Here is a 20,137-nt window from a genome sequence, read left to right as displayed (position 1 = left end):
AGATTTACAGAGTTTGATACTATCTGTAATTTCAGGCATCCTCTGGGGGTCTTGGAATGTATCACCCACAGATAAGAGGGGACTACTGTATTAATGAATTTTAATTAGATGATAATTTTTATAAATTGAGCTTTGTGATGCATAAAAGCTTATGTGCCATTCACTGTGTCAGGCACTGTGCTTACAAAAAAAATTTTGCCACCCTTCTCTTCAACAATTAGAACAACCTAGCTTTCGGTTTTAGAGAAGAGGGTTTAAGTAAATTGCCCAAGCTCACAGCTACTAAAGGATACAACTCTCTATTCACTACTAGAGAGTTGTGAGATAGTTGCATCCATTTTATGCCTTAGGAAGGTGACTAAGGATACACACACCCTTTTTGTAAGTGGTTATGGGCAGTAGCAGAGCTAGAACTTCAACCTGAGCTCTGAGAACACAGACCTTACGCTGAAGCCCCTGAGAAGAAAGACTATCATTTTGATGCAATGGTATATTAAATGCAGAAATAACTCCTGGCCTTCAACAAAAACAAAGTAAATAATCTGGTCAAAAAATGGGCAGAAGAGCATATGAAAAAATGTTCAACATCACTTGTAATCAGGGAAATGCAAATCAAAACTACAATGAGATACCATCAATGAGATACCTGTGAAAATGGCACATATTAAAAAATCTAGCAGCAACAAATGTTGGCGAGGATGTGGAGAAAAAGGAACTGTCCTGCACTGCCGGTGGGAGTGCAAAATGGTCCAACCACTATGGTAAGCTGTGTGGAGATTACTCAACTTACTAAAAATAGAGCTTCCATATAATCCAGCAATTCCACTCCTATTTACCCAAAGGACACAGAAACATTAATTCAAAAGGGCACCTGCACCCCTATGTTTATAACAGCACTATTTACAATAGCTAAGCTAAGGAAACAACCCAAATGCCAAAAAAAGATGACTGGATCAAGAAGATGGGGTACATATACACAATGGAATATTACTCAGCAATCAAAAAAAGATAAACTCATGCAATTTGCAGCAACATGGATGGAGCTGGAAGGAATCATGCTCAGCGAAATAAGCCAGAAAGGAAAAGAAAAATACTGGATGGTTTCACTCATAGTAGGAATTTAGAAAACCTAAATAAGGGACCAGGAAAATGACTAATTATAATAAAGAAAAAAATCAAAATCAACAAGCAACTATAAACCAGAGACACACTATGGGTGGGGGAGGATAGGAGGGATTAAGGTCAAAATAAGGGAGGGGTGGGAATTGTATGGGGAATATAACCAAAATGAAAATGCATACATTGTGCAAAAATGAAAAATGATGTAAGAATTATATAAAATAAAATAGAAAAATAGAAAAAAAGAAAAGATAAAAATTGTATGACTTCTGTTTAATACTAGATTGTATATATATACCCATGAATGAAAAAAAAAACAATGGTTTGGAGTGATAATAAGTGAGTTTGTATAGTAAAGTTTTCAGTTATTTCATTTTTATTACATCAATTTATAATAAGACATTAACTATAATAAATATCAAGATTTTCAAAAGTGATATTGTTAGAGGTCAGTTTTAAAAGATTTTAAAGTTATTGTATATTATGCATCTTCAAAAATAAAAATATTATAAATTGCAAAAAGAAAAAGAAAAAAAGAAATAACTCCTGGCTTTAAATCCCTGCTGTTCAAGGTCATGGGCATCTGCTTATTCCAACCCATAGGTGCTTGCTTGATGGCAGAGGCAAAGTACAGTGAGCAAACAATAAAAAAGGACTTCATAATAAAACAACTATCTAATAGTGATAAAGCAAAAACACTGCCCTTATTATCCCACTGAAACCCACATTATAAGGTGTAAAACCAGTTCCCATGGCATCCTTATTGTGAGCTATGCCCGGAAAGAACTGTTTCCCCCTTTTGACTGTGGATCTCACGGTCTCTACCACACTCTGCACCACAGTCAGCTTCCCTCCTAGGTTATGAGCTTCTTAAGGACTGTATCTTATTCTTCTTGCATCCTTGCATTAGAGCTGACACACAGTAGGGATTCAGTAAATGTCTGCTGAATGAATTTGTAAATTAATTTGTTAAAGTACTATTCCCCTGTATGCATTCTCTCTTGGTGATTACCAAGCCTGAAATGAGCTTCTCTAATGAAGCTCATTTCAAAACCAAAATGTAAATGTATTCATACCATCAAATTAGTTTGACAATATGAGAATGACCTCTGGAAAAAAAATAACTTGGGGGTTAAAAGCGCTTATCAAATAAATTTACAGTAGAAACAATGAACACCTCAGCTACAAAATATTTCCAAAACAGAGCAAAAGGAAGCATATGTTCCCTGAATCAAGGAAGCATATGTTGCCTGAATCAAATTCAAGACAAGATCTGAACTTCTGCTATTTCACTACTTCTTTGGGGCCTAGTCATTTTGTTTTGATTTCACTGAAATTTGAATATGCTGTTTTACAGAGTGGGTATGAGAGATTTAAGGACTTAGTTTCACCTCTATAATAGTCTAAATACTAGCTTATAGAAAATTATAAAACCTCAGCTCTGTTAAAAATATCTATAAGGTTCAATGTTTGGTTTATATTTGAAAATTGAAGAGTGGTTAATTATCTACACAAGAAAAGAAAACAAGCAAATTTATAATTTAGAGTTCTGTTTTCACTTCTATTATAAGAAATAATTACAAATTAGAGCAAGTAATGCTCAATGACCATCACGGAAGCAATACTGAATGTCAGTGCAAGCACTTCATGGGCATCTATGGGGCCTAGGTACAGCTGGCAAGAAGAACTGAATCACCAATAGGGTTAACCTTGAAAATGCTAAATCAGATTCAAAAAATTTTAGGCAAATTATGAAAGATTAGAAAAACTAAGCTTAACAATCAAATGCAATACAAAATCCTTGGTGGACTTGAATAAAAAAAGAGGGAGAGAAAACATGTCAAGACAACTAAGGAAACTGGAATCTAGATTATATACTTGAAAAGGCACAATGACAAGGTTAAACTCCTTGCATGCTATATTATGAAGAAGAACATCCTTGTTCTTAGGAGACACACAGGAAGTACTTCAGATTCCTAAAAGGCTCAGTGAAAGAATAAGTGTGTGGATGTGAGTGGGAGGAACAAAGGAAGAAAGGGAACATACAATGGTGACAAACTAGTAACAATTGGGGAATCGAGATACAGGTGAACTAGTCTTCAAACTTTTCTGTTAGCCTGTCTTTTTTCAAAACTAAAATTGGGGTTAAAAAAATTCTTGCCACAGTGGGTTGAGTGCCACTGCTGTGAAGTTGTCCGCAGCCTTTGCAGCGCAGGTTCGATTCTCAGCCGGCCAGGGAGATCCCATATGGTGCAGCAGACCTCTCCTACCTTGCCAGCTGCTCCCTTCAGCAGTGTATTTCGGTCTTTCTATCTGTTCTGCTCCCTGTTCTCTCTGGTGAATTCTCTCACCCTCCTGTGCCTCTGATCTGTACCCCAGTTCTTGTACAAATAAATAAATCTGTAAAAAAAAATTCATAAAGAGGTCTGCCCTCATCCTGCAAGGTTTTGTCTCTAGACTGACTGGGACTTTTTTTCTTTTGCAATTCAAAGACAAAAACCACAGAGGAAACCATTATAATCTTTGAAAAAAAAACTGTCGTGTGCATATAGTAAACTGAGATACCCATTTTAAAGGACAAAAATCAGTGTTATGACTCTCAAGCTTTCTTTGTGACCAGCTAAGGCACAGAGCTGAAGGCTTTTTGGTTTTGCTTTGTTTAGTTTTGTTTTGTTTTAAGCTGCTCAGGGGAAGAGGGTTGAACTGTCACTTTTTTGAGTCTAGTCACTCTTTTATAAAAACCACCTAACTTAACCACCACAAGTGCAGTGACTAGCTGGTCCATTCCAAAACTGAATGAAAATGAAAGAGAACCAATGAAATGAATGTAAATGTAAAACTTAAGTTGGTGTAACTTTATACTTAAGGCTCTTTCCAGTATAATGTACTGCATCAACAATGATGCAACAGCATTACTCTTTGCTTCAAGCTCTTCACAAATTTATTGAGCTCCATCTACTACTGCCACTCATTTCGAATAACGACAATAAATGGTCTATACACATTTTTCATAAGGAATAATCTTCTTAGATAGACTTGAATAAAAAGAGGGAGAGAAAACATGTCAAGACAACCAAGGAAACTGCACTCTAGATTATATACTAGACAAGGCACAATGTCAAGGTTAAATTCCTTGCATGCTCTCTTATGAAGAAGAAAGTCCTTATTCTTAGGAGACACACTAGAAGTACTTCAGATCCTAAAAGGCTCATTCTTTCTTTTTGAAAGAATAAGTGAAAGAATAAGTGTGAAAGAATAAGTGAAAGAATAAGTGTGTGTATGTGAGTGGGAGGAACAAAGGAAGAAAGTGAAGTTTTAAGAAAAACTAACCCCCAAACTGTTGTTCTGCTCCCTGCTCTCTCTGGTGAATTCTCTCACCCTCCTGTGCCTCTGACCTGTATCCCAGTTCTTGTATAAATAAATAAATCTTTAAAAAAAATTCATCAAACTTCTAAAATGAATTATGTATATAACTATGTGTATGATAAGAAGTAATCACTAACAATCGAAAGAACAGAAGCAGCACTTTTTTCTTTTGTTTAAACATAGGATTACGCAGTCACCTGACAAACAACCCAAATATGCAATGTGAGATGGGGTATGAGGAATGCAGCATCCTCCGACAACAATAAAACAAAGTGGGGGAGGGCCTCCCCTGGTGGCACAGTGGTTGAGTGCTGGGCTGCGAAGCTGCCCACAGCCTCTACAACGCTGGTTTGATCCTGGCCACTGGCGAGGGTCCCACATGGTGCGCAGACCTCTCCTGCCGCCCGCTGCTCCCCTCAGCAGTTTATTTCTTCAGTCTGCCTGTTTTGTTTCCCACTCTGGCTCTGGTGAATCCTCTCACCCTCCCGCGCTTCTGACTGTACCCAGTGCTTGTATAAATAAATAAATTTTTAAAAATAAATAAAACAAAGCGGGGGAGCTGGTTTCAGATGTCCATGCAGACCTGCTGGTGAACACTCAGGGCCACTGTGGTCCAGCCTCTCCCCTCTTGCATTCTTAGCCTGAACTAAGCTCTCTGTAAACTCTGCTCTTTGTGTGTGTGTGTGTGTGTGTTGTGGGGGGGGGGGTGTGCTGATAAATCCACAAAATTGTGGTAGGGAAAGCAATAAATTATCATTTTCAAAATAAACATACAACTAAAAACAGGATGATGGGATGCTATTTGAATATAAGATCATAGGTAATCAATCACATTGTAATCTAGAAATATATATTGTAATCTAGAAATATATCAACACATTGTAAACATCAAATATTCACAATGTTGTATCAGTTATATCTTAATAAAAAAATTCAAAACTAAATTAAAACCCTGTTATGGGGTGCTGTCAAGGAGATACCAAAGATACATTAAGTCAGATTTCAGAAAACATCTGGTAGTTTTATTGTTCGTTGAACTTACCCACCCTAACCTGGGAGGCCAGACCCTACTGTTTAAACACCCATCTATGTTTCCCTCACTCATATGCCATCACATGCCTTTCACTCCTGAACCAAGTGGACAACTAGTTTATGAACCACTGAAACCTCTACAGACTCTAAAGATTCTAGGTATTTTGTCTGAAAATACTGAATGAAACTGATTCCTCTTACATAAATGAAAGCTGACAGGTTTGTGGGCTGGCACTGAAGACACATGAAGAGAGTTTAGCACAAACAGTATTATTAAAAGCATAAAAGTGATTCTGAATAATATATTTTTAAGTATTTTCTTAACATAAACACTCCTCTCATCTTCATGAACCCTAACCAGAAAAAAAAAATGCATAAAAGGGAGAAATGTTTTCTTTCAATTATTCAGGTTCAAATATTTATTTTTGATAAATACAGTATGAATATCAAAACCAATCACAAAGGAAACTCAATAAAAAGATTAGAAATGCATTATAACATATTATTTCTTCTCATTCAACAGTGATTGAATGTGTTAGCATTACACATAGTGTATTTATTGTTCTAATACATACATACAGCAATTATTGCTGCAATTTTTTTACTAGATAAATAAGAACAAACTCTTCAACAGTCTTCTGCTTCATTTTATCTGATTTATTTTCTTCTAAATTACAGGTCTTAAAGTTTTATAGTTGGCCTCTGAAAAGAAAAAGTATTTCTGAAATAAAACTATTAAAGAAAGCTATCAAGAAATATTTTAATGATCAACTATTACTTACTCTATTTTGAACAATCATTTATTTTTATTATCAAAAAATGTTACCTAAGAAGTTGATCCATATCTCCACCACTAAATTTGGCCCTAAATTAAATTAAGAAGGAAAGCACAGTGAAAGGTTTTCTATATTCTATATAGACTTTTTTTAAAAAAGTAAATTATAGACAGATAGATGATTAATTAGGACCCAATCCTTTCATTTTGTCTTATACCTCAGTTCTTTTTATCAAAGGTAGTAAATATGATTTCCTTCCCTTGCTTAAAAGATTGGAAATGTAGGGCCTCCCCGGTGACGTAGCGGTTGAGCGGTGGGTTGCGAAGCTGCCTGCAGCCTCTGCAGTGCCGGTTCGATCCCCTGCTGCTCCCCGGCCACCAAAGGAGGGTCCCACATGGCCTGCAGACCTCTCCTGCCGCCCGCTGCTCCCCTCAGCAGTGTACTTCGGTCCTTCTGCCTGCTCTGCTCCCTGCTCTGGCTCTGGTGAATTCTCTCACCCTCCCATGCTTCTGACTGTACCCAGTGCTTGTATAAATAAATAAAACAAACAAACAAACAAATAAATAAATAAATAAAAAGAAATCTTAAAAAAAAAAAAAAGATTGGAAATGTATATAAAATGCTGAGAGCAGGGCCTCCCCGGTGGCGCAGCGGTTGACCGCTGGGTTGCGAACCTGCCCGCGGCCTCTGAGGCACCAGTTCGATCCCCGGCTGCTCCCCGGACACCGGAGGATGGTCCCACATGGCGCGCAGACCTCTCCTGCCGCCCGCTGCTCCCCTCAGCAGTGTACTTCGGCCCTTCTGCCTGCTCTGCTCCCCCGCTCTGGTGAATTCTCTCACCCTCCCACGCTTCTGACTGTGCCCAGTGCTTGTATAAACAAAACAAAACAAACAAACAAACAAATAAATAAATAAAACACGCCTCTATTAAAAACAAAATTAAAAAAAATAATAATAAAATAAAATGCTGAGAGCAGCGCCTGAACCCATCATGGTACTCCATAAATTAGTCTTTGCCTTCCAATAATCAAGGTCAAGATTCCACTCATAATGGTTTCCAGCATGTCATATTATTAAGATAACGATTTTTACTCCTTTTGAGACTTACTGCTCCATATAACATGACTTTGAACTTGATATCACCTGATTTATCTTCCATTAATTCACATTGTTTCTTGTTGTTTTCACTGACATTTCCTATTACCTGTCATTCTAGGAATAAACACACATTTGACTTTTTGTTTCTTTGCTGGCATGCCATTATCTCTACACTTCCAACTGTATCTCACTGAGATACAATGCACACAGAGATGGAAGTGGTGATGGCAGGGACTAAAATAATGGTATTTTAAAACTAACTTATATACCCATCAACTGATGCTAAGTAGGTCATGCAACAAATACGAATGCAACTTGCCCAGAAACCAATGTCTCATGTCATGGAGCTTCAGACAGAAAAAGGGACAATTTATTCTAATATTCTTAACTATGTCTCCACAGAAGGAGTTTTATATTATTCAGACAAGATATCACAATACTTACTGATGTTCCCTTATTCTCCCCTTTTCCATCACTGTCCCCGGACTACGTACTATGCTGCTATGTGGTCATACCTGAAAGCTCTACTTTGGGACAAAGTTTGCTGCTCTAATGATAAAAACATAATTTCTCCTCCACAAAAGACATTACAATCTACTCTTTGTTTTCAGCACTCAAAATAAAAATGCCTTGAAATTACTCCTAAAGCTAAGGAGAGTTAAATACATACCATCCCCCAATAGCAGAGTTTCCTAATCCCTGAATCTTTGTCCTGACAGATCTGGTCCCTATAGAATAACACTAAATTATATCAGTAACTGCTGACAAATTAAAAGTTAAATTCTACCTTAGAACATCTTTAACACTATAGCACAGCTAGAATATAAGGTAATATTATGAAATAGATTACTAATTTGTATTATATAAAAATAAAATGTGATGTTTAAAAAGTTTATCTTGTGTTTTTCAACAAGAAAATGCAGTTTTATTGAAGTTATATTGAAAAAGTAAATTTTTCTTGAACCATACTTAGTAACACTTCATTCTCTACCTTCAGAGAATATGGTAGGACACAAAGGTGAATTTTCAAAAAAATAATTATTCATTTCAATGTCCAAACACATTTTACTTAAGCCATTTATGACAGAAATGCTCATAACAGTGTTCTGTACTTCCCTACCAATTTAGGTGGCACACAGTATACTAACCTAATTTAAGTACTTGTTAATGGCTGTGGTTTATTACAGTGAATATGCATCAGAATGTGGTATCTTTAAGACAGGTACAGCCTCAGAACACTGGCAAATGTAAAGCAATTCACTTCTATTCTAATAGCCACATCAAGACAATTTCTTCTATCTATCCTTATTAAAAACTCTCATCCATCACAGTTTAGAGGGTGTCCTTTACCCATCTTCTAAATCACTGCTTCGAAATTGTGGCTGCTAAATCAGATAACCAGGCAGGTTATCCTTTTGCCAGAACAAGAATAAACAAGGAGTGAGAGTCTCCATTTAAAAAAGTACAACACCTTCAGTACAAAATACAGTTTTATTAGGCCATTCAGATGACCCTTGCAATTATTTCCTAGTTATTGATTGTATCAGATGGCAGTCTTCTGGAAGAATGATTGACCAAATCATTGCTCTACAGCAACTATTCCCTTTATACTTTCTTGACTAATACTATCACTTTTTTAAAATATCGCCATCAATAAAAAATATTTGTAACACAGACTTACCTGAGGCACGCCTTGTAAATCGATTTATTACTGGAGCTAAAAGGAAAAAAAAGCAGAATGTCATCAGACAAAAATCTAATTTATCAAAAAAACTGAAAAGAACTCAAAATTGTTAATTGAGTCCATAAATTAAATAGGAGCAAAATATGAATGAATAATGAATCCAAGAGGAAATGCCACAGATATATGGAAACAGAATGTCTAATCCAGGAATTTGGCTTCTAAAAATATAAATTACAATAAATATTACATCTGTGAAATTAGTCCCTCCAGAACACTTTAGTAAAAACCTCTAATTATAGGTGGCTGAAACTATTTAACTAGTGATACTATAAATCTGTATAGTATTTTTAGGAACAATTTGTTCAATTACATCAAATGCCATGAAAGGGTTGTGTTCTTTAGTAGAGAAATTTAAATTTCAGAGAAAAGAAATTTAAAGAAATACTACCAGAGAAGGCAAAAGCAATATACATATACACCTATTCACCTTCACTTCTACAATGAAAGAATTAAGAAACCAAATTTAAAATTCTAATGTATACTAAAATCACCACTAGGTAATGGATAGTATAACCTTGACAATCTTTAGGTTTAATATTTGTGGTTTTAACAGTTTTTGTGCAACCCAAAAGGTCGAAGACATACAATCTATATACTGAAGGCTGCAGTTTCGGATGGCATGCAGGAGTGCGTTATCTGCCCACTCCCAAACTCAGCTTAGCTCTGGTGTTTCTTGTTGGTTTTGCCTACAGTTATCTCAAGAAGTGAGGGTCTCAGTTTGCAGCAACATGGATGGAGCTGGAAGGGATTATGCTCAGCAAAATAAGCCAGAAAGAAAAAGAAAAATACCGGATGCTCTCACTTATAGCAGGAATCTAGGAAACCTAAATAAGGGACCAGGAAAAAGAATAACTATAAGAAAGAAAAAATCAAAATCAACAAACAACTATGAACCGGAGACACACTATGTGGGGGGTGGGGAAAGGAGGGGTTAGGGTCAAAATAAGGGGGGTGCAATTGTATGGGGAATATAAAAATTTAAAAAATTTTAAAAAAGAAGTGAGGGTCTAACAAAAAAAAATAATTTCTTGAGAGAAGCAGAGAAGTTGATGGTTAATATTATATACAAAAGGGACATAATGATCTACACTGTATATTTTGGGTGACAGAACATGATAGGTCTACAAGAATATTTTTAAATACTTTTCAAATAGTAATTATAAAAATTGTTTACACTATAGAAATAGTCAAAGTAAAAGAAACATTTAAAAAATTTTATTAGCACTATGGTTATAAATACATGAAAACATGTACACATAGGAACAAGTTCTAGGAGAATATTGTGTCAGATGGTTTACATTAACCCTTGCAACTATGCTATTAAATGTCAGCACTGTCATAGTGCTGATGAGGAAATTTTATAGTAAGGCTGAGTGATAACATTAATTTGCTTTAGACCCCATAGCCACACTGTGGCAAGCTGGAGAAAATGAAGCTAGGAGCACAGTCTGGCACTAAAATGTTCCCCCCTAGAGAAAAAAAGTGGAACTGCTGATTGTTGAAAATCACACAATAACAGGTAAATATTTCCATTCATATTAATTTATATTTTATTAGAAATTAACTATGAATAACTTATAAACCCAATTAAATTATAATAGTAAAATTATATTCTCCAAATTGACTATGTTATATACCAAATTGACCATTATATGAAAAAATGATTTAGCCATATATTTGCATAGTCACAAATCACTTATATAAAAATCTTTCATCGGGTCAATTATATGTTATGTGTGTTTTACCAAATAAAAGGAAAACAACTTCCATCCATTTCTTTGGACACTGTCACAGTCCTTCTCACAGCTTCAGAGCTTAGTGTAAAGAAAGTACCCTGGGCAAGTAACAGAGGACAGGGAATAGAGACAATGCAAAAAGCTTCAGCTACAGGAATGTAGAATAGAGACTGCAAGCTGATAGTGGCAAAATGAAGGTTTACAAAAAGCTTATGTAGGCCTTGGTGCAAAATAGAGTAGACATTTTCCTACCCCTCTAGCCTCTAGATGGCCAGCATAGTACTATGAGCTACGATCTCACTAAATCTTCAAAAAAAAAAAATACAGGAATATTTATACAGGTTTGCCTTTCTCCCAAATGCCCTCCCATGGAAAAGTTAGAGTCCTGTGTTTCCATGAATATCTTCATCTTGCCTCACCAGAGATCCTTCATTTCCCAAACTATATTCCACTAGATTGGTTCTAGTCCCTTGGCTCCCAGGAGACCCAGAATAATAACTGATTCAAGTCTTTAATCCTGACATATATGTACACGAAAAATGGTCCATTGCTTGAAGTAAACTGAATGAGCCTTTCCATTCCTTGTGACTCTGAGCTCCTCACCAGTGCCAGCAAGTCCTGCTTATCTTCTTACCTCTTTATGCCCAAAGCCTAAGCAGTGCCTGGCAGATAAGAGGTACTGGGTAAATATCTGTGGCATGAATCAATAAGCCCTGTGAAGTCAACAGAGCAAGTCTCCTTGTCGAGCTTACTTTATGGCTTTATTGAATACAGGTGGCAGACTCTGGAAATGTAACAGATTCCTTGCCCCTGAAGACCTTGACCAAATCTAGTTGTATTTTTCAAATAAATGACTACAAAGCCTAACACAATGCAAGTAGCTACCTATATAAGAAAAATTTAGGTAAAAGAGAAATTCCATAGAACTCGATGGTCAAAAACAGCAATCAATGAGCTTGGTCTTCAAAGGGCCTCCCCTGGTGGCGCAGGTGGTTGAGCGCTGCACCGTGAAGCTGTCCGCAGTCTCTGCAGTGCCAGTTGGATACTGGTCGCCGATGAAAGTCCCACATGGCGCAGCAGACCTCTCCTGTCTCACCTGCTGCTCCCCTCAGCAGTATGTTTTGTCAGTCTGCCTGTTCTGTTCCCTGCTCTGTCTCTGGTGAATCCTCTCACCCTCCTGCACATCTGGCCTGCACCCAGGTTCTTGTATAAATAAATAAATAAAATCTTTAAAAAAAAAAAAGGAAAGCCAGATTGATAGTGATACATGTGACTTCCATCTCCCAGCACAATGCTCCAAGTTAAAGAAATAAAAGCCCTGAGTTGTTATTTTTGGTTAATACACACACACACAAACACACCCACCCCATAAACACCACCCCATCTATACTGGAGCCACATTAGTTAATCCAACTTTTTACAGAAAAGTGTCCACAGCCCTGAAATGAGGCACACATAATAATCCTGGACTCTGAGAATTATTAGCATCCTGATCCTCACATTAGTCACCTTTTGTAGTAATAAACACTCTCTGAACCTGTTAACTATCTAAATAAGAGATTCTACAAATTATGTAAATTGAAACCATGTTAGCTAATTATGGTTGACAGAGTAAACACTTAGCTTAGAATAAATTAATTTCTCTTATGCCTACGCTTCAAAAATTGAAAGTGAAATAAGGCTTACCTTTAAACCAAGGAAGAAGTAACTTTTTAAAAAATTCAATAGCAGAGAAGCAAATCAATAATATCAAGCCTGAAATATTTCTATTAATTAACCTAAGAGATACATTTTTCAAATGTTAATTAAACATGTTTAATTCATGGCACTTATATTCTATATAAGGAAAAGGGACCACTTATTTTCTATACTTTTGTTCAAGGACAATGAACCTTGACCATTTTATAAATACTAACTGCCCCTGTTCTGTGAGTCTTTCTGTTTGTTTCCAGGCACACAGCACCTAAGAATCAACTGGTGTTTGGCCTGAGGAGGACCCCAGGGTACTAAGTGAGTAACTGCAGTCCGAGGTGCTCTCTGAAGCTTCCTGGTCTTGAACCTGAGGAGACAGAGTATGAGTCAGGTGCCCTCAAAGTACTGCTGACCCCCCATGATGAGAACTGTTTAAGAAGCAGTCATGTGAGTGACCAGTTTTCTTCCTTTCTGATTATGCACCCTGTGGCTAGGTATCCCCTCACCTGGATATACGGTGCGTGGTTGGAGGAACGGCAGAGTGAGATGAAATACAGGTACTTCAGCTTTTAAAAGGTTTAACTTTTAAGGACCGTTTTTTCTTGCACATTTTCACTCCTTGTATTGATGATTTATGACCAGAAAGATAAAAAATCAGATGATTTCACTCACATGGAATATAATGAAATGAAACAAAGGAATAGACAAAACTAAACCCAAACAAATCCTAGAAATTGGACTGTAGAATTGAGGCTACCAGAGGGGGCCTGGTGGGAGATGGGGAGCAGAGGAGAGAGAGCCCACTGGACTGTGGTGGAGGGTTGCTGCTTTGGTGGTGGGTATGGGGTGGTAACATACATCTGAAGAGATGTGAATCTATACCCCTAAATCACACAGTTAAACCAATGTTACCTCTACAAAAATCATACAAAATAAAAAAAAAAAACCTCCTCCAGTTGCTCTGAATTACACCATCCTGTTTCACTGTATTCAGAGCTATCAGTGTGATCTAAAGATAACTAATTTATTATGTTTATTGTGTTTCCTCCCATGTTGGACCGTAAGCTCTGTGAGGACAGGGCCCTTCCCTGTCTGTCTGCTTCACTAATGTTATCACCAGTGACTAGGACACGCTTAATACATTGGGCGCAAAAAATGGTGACTGAGTAGAATTAATAAAACATTAACATAACAAGGGTACTCCTGGCACCTAGAGATTATTTGGGCAACTATAAGTGACATTTATACAAGTATTTTGTGAAAGCCATTCATTAAAAGACATCCTTGGCTGAAAGCAAAATAGACAAAAACAGTACAGCTTGGCTAGCCTTTGGTTTTCTGTACAAGTAGCAAAAGGCAACCCCATTTATATCCCAAAATTATGAAAAAGTGAACCAGATGTTAGTCTCCAACAAAAATAATGAAAAATTTCACAAGATAATCAGTGCAGAGAGCAATGGTACTTTTCTATTAAAATGTGGAAAGAGGATCTCAAGAATATCCATATTTCTAATTTTTTAAAATTAAGGTGATTTATTCCCAAATATTTGATTTTTTTTGTTTCAATAACAAAAGGGATGGTTTTTTTGATTTCTTCTTCTTCAGATTTATTGTTTGTGTATAGGAAGGCTACTGACTTTTGCGTGTTGATTTTGTATCCTGCCACTTTACTGAACTGATTGATGAGTTGAATTAGCTTTTCTGTGGAGTTTTTGGGGTTCTCTATGTATAATATCATATCGTCTGCAAATAGTGATAGTTTGACTTCTTCTTTTCCTATTTGGATTCCTTGGATGTCTTTCTCTTGTCTTACTGCCCTGGCTAGGACTTCCAGTACTATATTGAAAAGCAGTGGTGAGAGTGGACATCCTTGTCTTGTTACAGATCTTAATGGAATTGCTTTCAGCTTTTCACCATTGAGAATGATACTGGCTGTTGGCTTGTCATAGATGGCCTTTATGATGTTGAGGTATGTTCCTTGTATCCCAAGAATTTCAAGGGCTTTTATCATGAATGGGTGTTGCATTTTGTCGAAAGCTTTCTCAGCATCTATTGATATTATCATATGATTTTTATATTTCTTTTTGTTGATGTGTTGGATAACGTTGATTGATTTTCGGATGTTAAACCATCCTTGTGCCCCTGGAATGAATCCTACTTGGTCGTGGTGAATTATCTTATGGATACATTGTTGGATTCTGATGGCTAAAATTTTATTGAGGATTTTTGCATCAGTGTTCATCCTTCCAAAAGCAATATACAGATTCAATGCTATTCCAATCAAAATCTCAATGTCATTCTTCAAAGAAATAGAACAATTATTGATGAAATTCATATGGAATCACAAAAAACCCCGAATAGCCAAAGCTCTCCTGAAAAAAAAAGAAGGGAATGGAGGCATTACACTCCCAGACTTCAAACTATACTACAAAGCCATAATCATCAAAACTGCATAGTATTGGAACAAGAACAGACATACAGACCAATGGAATCGAATAGAAAATCCAGAAATAAACCCACAGATTTATGGTCAACTAATCTTTGACAAAGGAGCAAAGACTATGCATTGGAGCAAAGAAAGTTTGTTCAATAAATGGTGCTGGGAAAACTGGGTCGCTACATGCAAAAGAATGAAGCTTGACCACTACCTCACACCATACACAAAAATCAACTCAAAATGGATTAAAGAACTAGACATAAGACCTGAAACCATAAAATATATAGAAGGAAATATAGGCGAAACACTACGTGATTTGCACATCAAAGACATCTTTACAGACACATCACCCAAAGCAGTGATAGTGAAGGCAAAGATAAACAGCTGGGACTACATCAAATTAAAGAGCTTCTGCACAGCAAAAGAGACAATAACAAAAACAAAGAGAAACCCCACCAACTGGGAGAACATTTTTGCACCCAACACTAATGATAAAGGACTGATCACAAAAATCTACAAAGAGCTGATGAGACTCAACAACAACAAAGAAAATAATCCAGTCAAAAAATGGGCAGAAGAGCTAAAAAGAAACTTCTCTGAAGAGGAAATGCAAATGGCCAACAGGCATATGAAAAAATGTTCAACATCACTTGCCATCAGGGAAATGCAAATCAAAACTACCATGAGATACCATCTTACACCAGTGAGAATGGCACATATTAAAAAAACTAGCAACAACAAATGCTGGCGAGGGTGTGGAGAAAAAGGAACTCTTCTACACTGTTGGTGGGAGTGCAAACTGGTCCAACCACTGTGGAAAGCTGTGTGGAGATTTCTGGACCTACTAAACATAGAGCTTCCATATGATCCAGCAATTCCACTCCTAGGTATTTACCCAAAGGACACAGAAACATCAATTCCAAAGAACACCTGCACCCCTATGTTTATAGCAGCACTGCTTACAATAGCTAAGCTTTGGAAACAACCCAAATGCCCAAAAATAGATGACTGGATCAAGAAGATGTGGTACATATATACCATGGAATATTACTCAGCATTCAAAAAAGATAAACACATGCAATTTGCAGCAACATGGATGGCGCTGGAAGGGATCATGCTCAGCGAAATAAGCCAAAAAGAAAAAGAAAAATACCGGATGGTCTCACTCATAGCAGGAATCTAGAAAACTTAAATAAGGGACCAGGAAAATGAATAACTATAAGAAAGTGAAAATCAAAATCAACAAAAAACTATGAACCAGAGACACTTTTAGGGGGGCGGGGGCGGGAGGGGAGGGATTGGGGTCAGAATGGGGGGGCTGCAATTGTATGGGGAATATAACAATAAAATTAAAAAAAAACAAAAAAAAAATAAAATTAAGGTGAAACTGACATACAATGAAATGTATAATTCAATGAGTTTTTAAAAACATATACACTTATGGGGCCTCCCTGGTGGAGCAGAGGGTTAAGACACAACCTATGAAGCTATCCACGGCCACAGCAGCAAGAGTTCGATCCCCAGCCAGGGAACAACCCACATGGTGCAGCAGCCCTCTCCTGTCTTGCCTGCTGCTCTCCTCAGCAGCGTATTTCAGTCAATCTGCCTGTTCTGCTCCCCATTCTGTCTCTGGTGAATCCTTTTACACCTCCCGTCACACCTCTGGTCTGTACCCCAGTTCCTGTATGAGTAATAAAATAAATCTTTAAAAAAAATACACTGATGAACCAATACTGCAGTCAAGATATAAAACATTTCCAACACCCTGGAAAATTCCATGAAGCCCCTTACAGTCATAGAAAACTATTATCACATAGAAAACTATTATCAGGATTTCTACCACCATAGCTTAATTTTGGCTGTCTGTGAATTTCATACAAATGTGAGATTCATTCCTATTGTTGAGAAGATCAATAGTCTGTTCTATTTTACTACTGAGTGGTTTCCATTATATGCACATACCATATTTGTTTATCCATTCTTCTGTTGATGTGCATTTTGGATTGTTTCCAGTTTGGGCTATTCTCAATAAAGCTCCTAAAATACTTGTATACAAATACTTGTTTTTGCAGACATATGCTTTCATTTCTCTTGAGTAAATGGCTAGAAATGGGACTAATAAGTTATAGGTGAGTGGATGTTTAACTTTATAGTAAACCCACCATTTCCCAACTGTGTGTACCATTCTGTACTTTTACAGGCAACTTACAGGAGCTCTACCAGCAGCCTTCCAAACTTAGGTTTCTAGCCTAGAGCAGCAGTCCTCAACTTCTTGGTCTCTAAACCTCTTTATACTCTTAAAGGTTACTTGCTTTTATGGTTATATCCATCAATATTTATTGTTCTATAAACTAAAATTAATGATTTTTATAGCTAACAACAAAAACACATTTACATGCTGTCAAACATATTTTTATGGAAAATAATTACATGTTCCAAAACAAACAAAATGTAATATAGAAAAGAATGATGTTAGAAATGTTTGTAAATTTGGTATAATGTGCAATATTATACCTCCTGTGACCTCTGGAAAAATCTACTATATATACTCATGAAAGAATGAAGGAGGAGAAGGCAAATAATGTATTTATTTATTATTATTATTATTATTATGTTTTTACCCCATAGACTTCCTGAAAAGTCTAGGGGAAGAATGATCTCCTAGGGGCCCTTAGGCCACACTTCCAAAACCTTACCTTTAAAAACTCTAGTATACTTGCATAACACACACACACACACACACACACACACACACTTCACTCCAGCACTGTAAAAACAACAAATTGCAAACAACCAAAATATTTATCAAAGAATGAATAAAGTGTCTATTTTTACAAGGGTATATGACATCGCAGTTGAAAATAAATGAGCCTAAACTACATGAATCAATGTATTATCTTCTCAAAAAGAGCTGGTGAAAGAGAATGAAAGTCTGATAAATGTTAAATTTTATACAAACTTTGAAAATATGCAAAATAGCACTGTTTCCAACCTACAGGTTAATGTCTATGTATTAAGAGCACAAAAATATGCATAGGGAATACAAAGAGCAAATTCATCATATTAGTGATTAACTGTGGATAAGGAAGTTAAGAGAATGGCACAGGAGAGGGGCACTCAAGAGGGCTCCAACTATGCATGTGATATTTTCTTAAGTGAAAAAGAACTCACAAGTGCCAAGATGTTAAAATTTGTTAGCAATATGGGATGGCTTATGTGAGTATTCCTTATTTAGTCCTTGCTTCTTTTCTGCATATCAAAAATATTTCACAATTTAAAAAAAAGAGAAAAAATAATTGTCTGCTCTACCTGTTTGGGATGGATAGAAATATCTAGGTATGCTCGAACACTACTAGCCCCACCAAATTAGTTCACATTGCATTTTTTGTTATTTCAGACAAACTGATGTTTTGATATATTGTGATTGTGAAAAGATCACCACAATCAAGCTGAAGCACTTATCAGTCCACATAGTTATCATTTTGTGTGTGATCTAACTTTTACCAATTTCAAGTATATAATAAGCAGTGTTAACTATTATCACCATGCCTCACAACAAAACTCACTCATCTGGCACACCGGAAATTTTGTACCCTAACCTTTCAAAGCCAAATGTATTCTTAAAATAGTTTTCATAAAATATCCTTTTTTACAAATTCAACTTTTATTAAAATTCAAACACTAAAATGCCTTTGAATCCTTTTTAAGGAATTATAAGAAAATTATTTTAAGATATTATTATGAATCAAAGTCTTAACAATTGTTTACTTATTAATGACCGTGAAATAAGAAATCAAAGCCCTAGGAATTATTTCAATCACTTTAGAAATATAAATTTATAGAATTTTAAAAAATTATGGACAATTATCATTATTAGACATCTAATGTTCAATGGCATTTAATTTTAAAAATATCTGAGCATCCACTGTGGTCAAAGCACAATGCCTAGAAGAAAGTCTTTGGGGAGAGGGTGCATTCTGCCTGTCTGTGAGAACAACCCCCAATACCTGCAAAGCTAAGTCTGATGTAGGGGACACTCATCCTGCCATATGGATACAAATAATATCAACCAGGGAATCTTGCAAAGATTTTCAATAGGGTGAACTGTAAGCTACCTTTTGGAGAAAGAGAGGAATTTGGCAGAAAGATACAGGCAGGGTGGCAGGGACTTGGGACCAAGAGAATTTAAAGAATATTTGGCTACACCAATTTAGAAAAGGGCCATGTGGCTCTATGCACTGTGTCTTATTTATTACTTCATGCATATTTACCCCCAAATTGTCTTTTATATCTTTCCATACTTAAAAATGTATTTGATAAGTAATATATAACAAAAGTTATAAAAAAGGAGATCGTTTCCAAGTCAACGTTCTCGCTAAAGATATATTTTCTGAGATAGCTACTCTGTAAAATCATTCTTTTACACTGTATTTAGACTGTCTTGTAGTTCTGATTGGCATTTTTATGAGTTAGTGGTTCTTAAGTAAACACCTATAATATATGATTCTCTTTGCCATATCCCCAAAATCTACATCAAGAACATTAGTAACATAATTTTACTTCCTTTTTGTAAGACAGATATTTCCTCTTTATTCTGCTAAACTTCTGGTGAATCAATTTATCTAACAAATGTCTATTAAAACACACACACACAAACACACACACACACCCCTAGAACTCTACCTACCTATAATTCTTTTATAATTAGGAGCATAAATCAGGAAACCAAAGTTTATCATAGCCACCTTGCAAAATTAATAGTGCTATATGGCTTGGAGTTGTGATCTCCAAAATGGGTTCATGTACCCCAAAGAAAGTATGAGGCAATCCTTTGACTTCCTTTCAGAATTTATATTGTAGGATGCCTGTTTAGATACACATAACAAATTAATATACTGGAAAAAGCATAAAATTTTTCCTTTTAGCCCCCACCAAACCATCCATGCCTATATCCTATCTGTCTCCTTTCCCCAACCCTTCTACCCTTTCCCTTATTCCTTCTGGTAACCATTATCTTCTTTATTGCTGAGTTCAGATTTTTATTTTTTCTATTTTTTTTAAAGATTTGTTTATTTATTTATGCATACAGAAACTGGGGTACAGGTCAGAGATGCGGGGAGGGTGAGAGGATTCACCA

At 36.2% G+C, this 20,137-nt stretch overlaps 1 protein-coding gene across 1 annotated transcript in view; it reads right to left on the bottom strand.

Annotated features, from left to right (window-relative positions):
* Window positions 1–20,137, bottom strand: part of PRKAR2B (protein kinase cAMP-dependent type II regulatory subunit beta) — a gene marked incomplete at its 5' end in the record, with an annotated part of 69,405 nt that overhangs the window by 40,429 nt on the left and 8,839 nt on the right. Inside the window, one exon of the mRNA XM_084230474.1 lies at window positions 9,073–9,108. Within this exon, the coding sequence (XP_084086600.1) occupies window positions 9,073–9,108 (36 nt within the window). The remainder of the gene's footprint in view (window positions 1–9,072; window positions 9,109–20,137) is intronic.

The sequence above is a fragment of the Talpa europaea genome (assembly GCF_964194135.1).
Source record: "Talpa europaea genome assembly, chromosome: 3".
Classification (NCBI taxonomy): Eukaryota; Metazoa; Chordata; class Mammalia; order Eulipotyphla; family Talpidae; genus Talpa; species Talpa europaea.
This window is presented reverse-complemented; position numbering and strand designations above follow the sequence as displayed.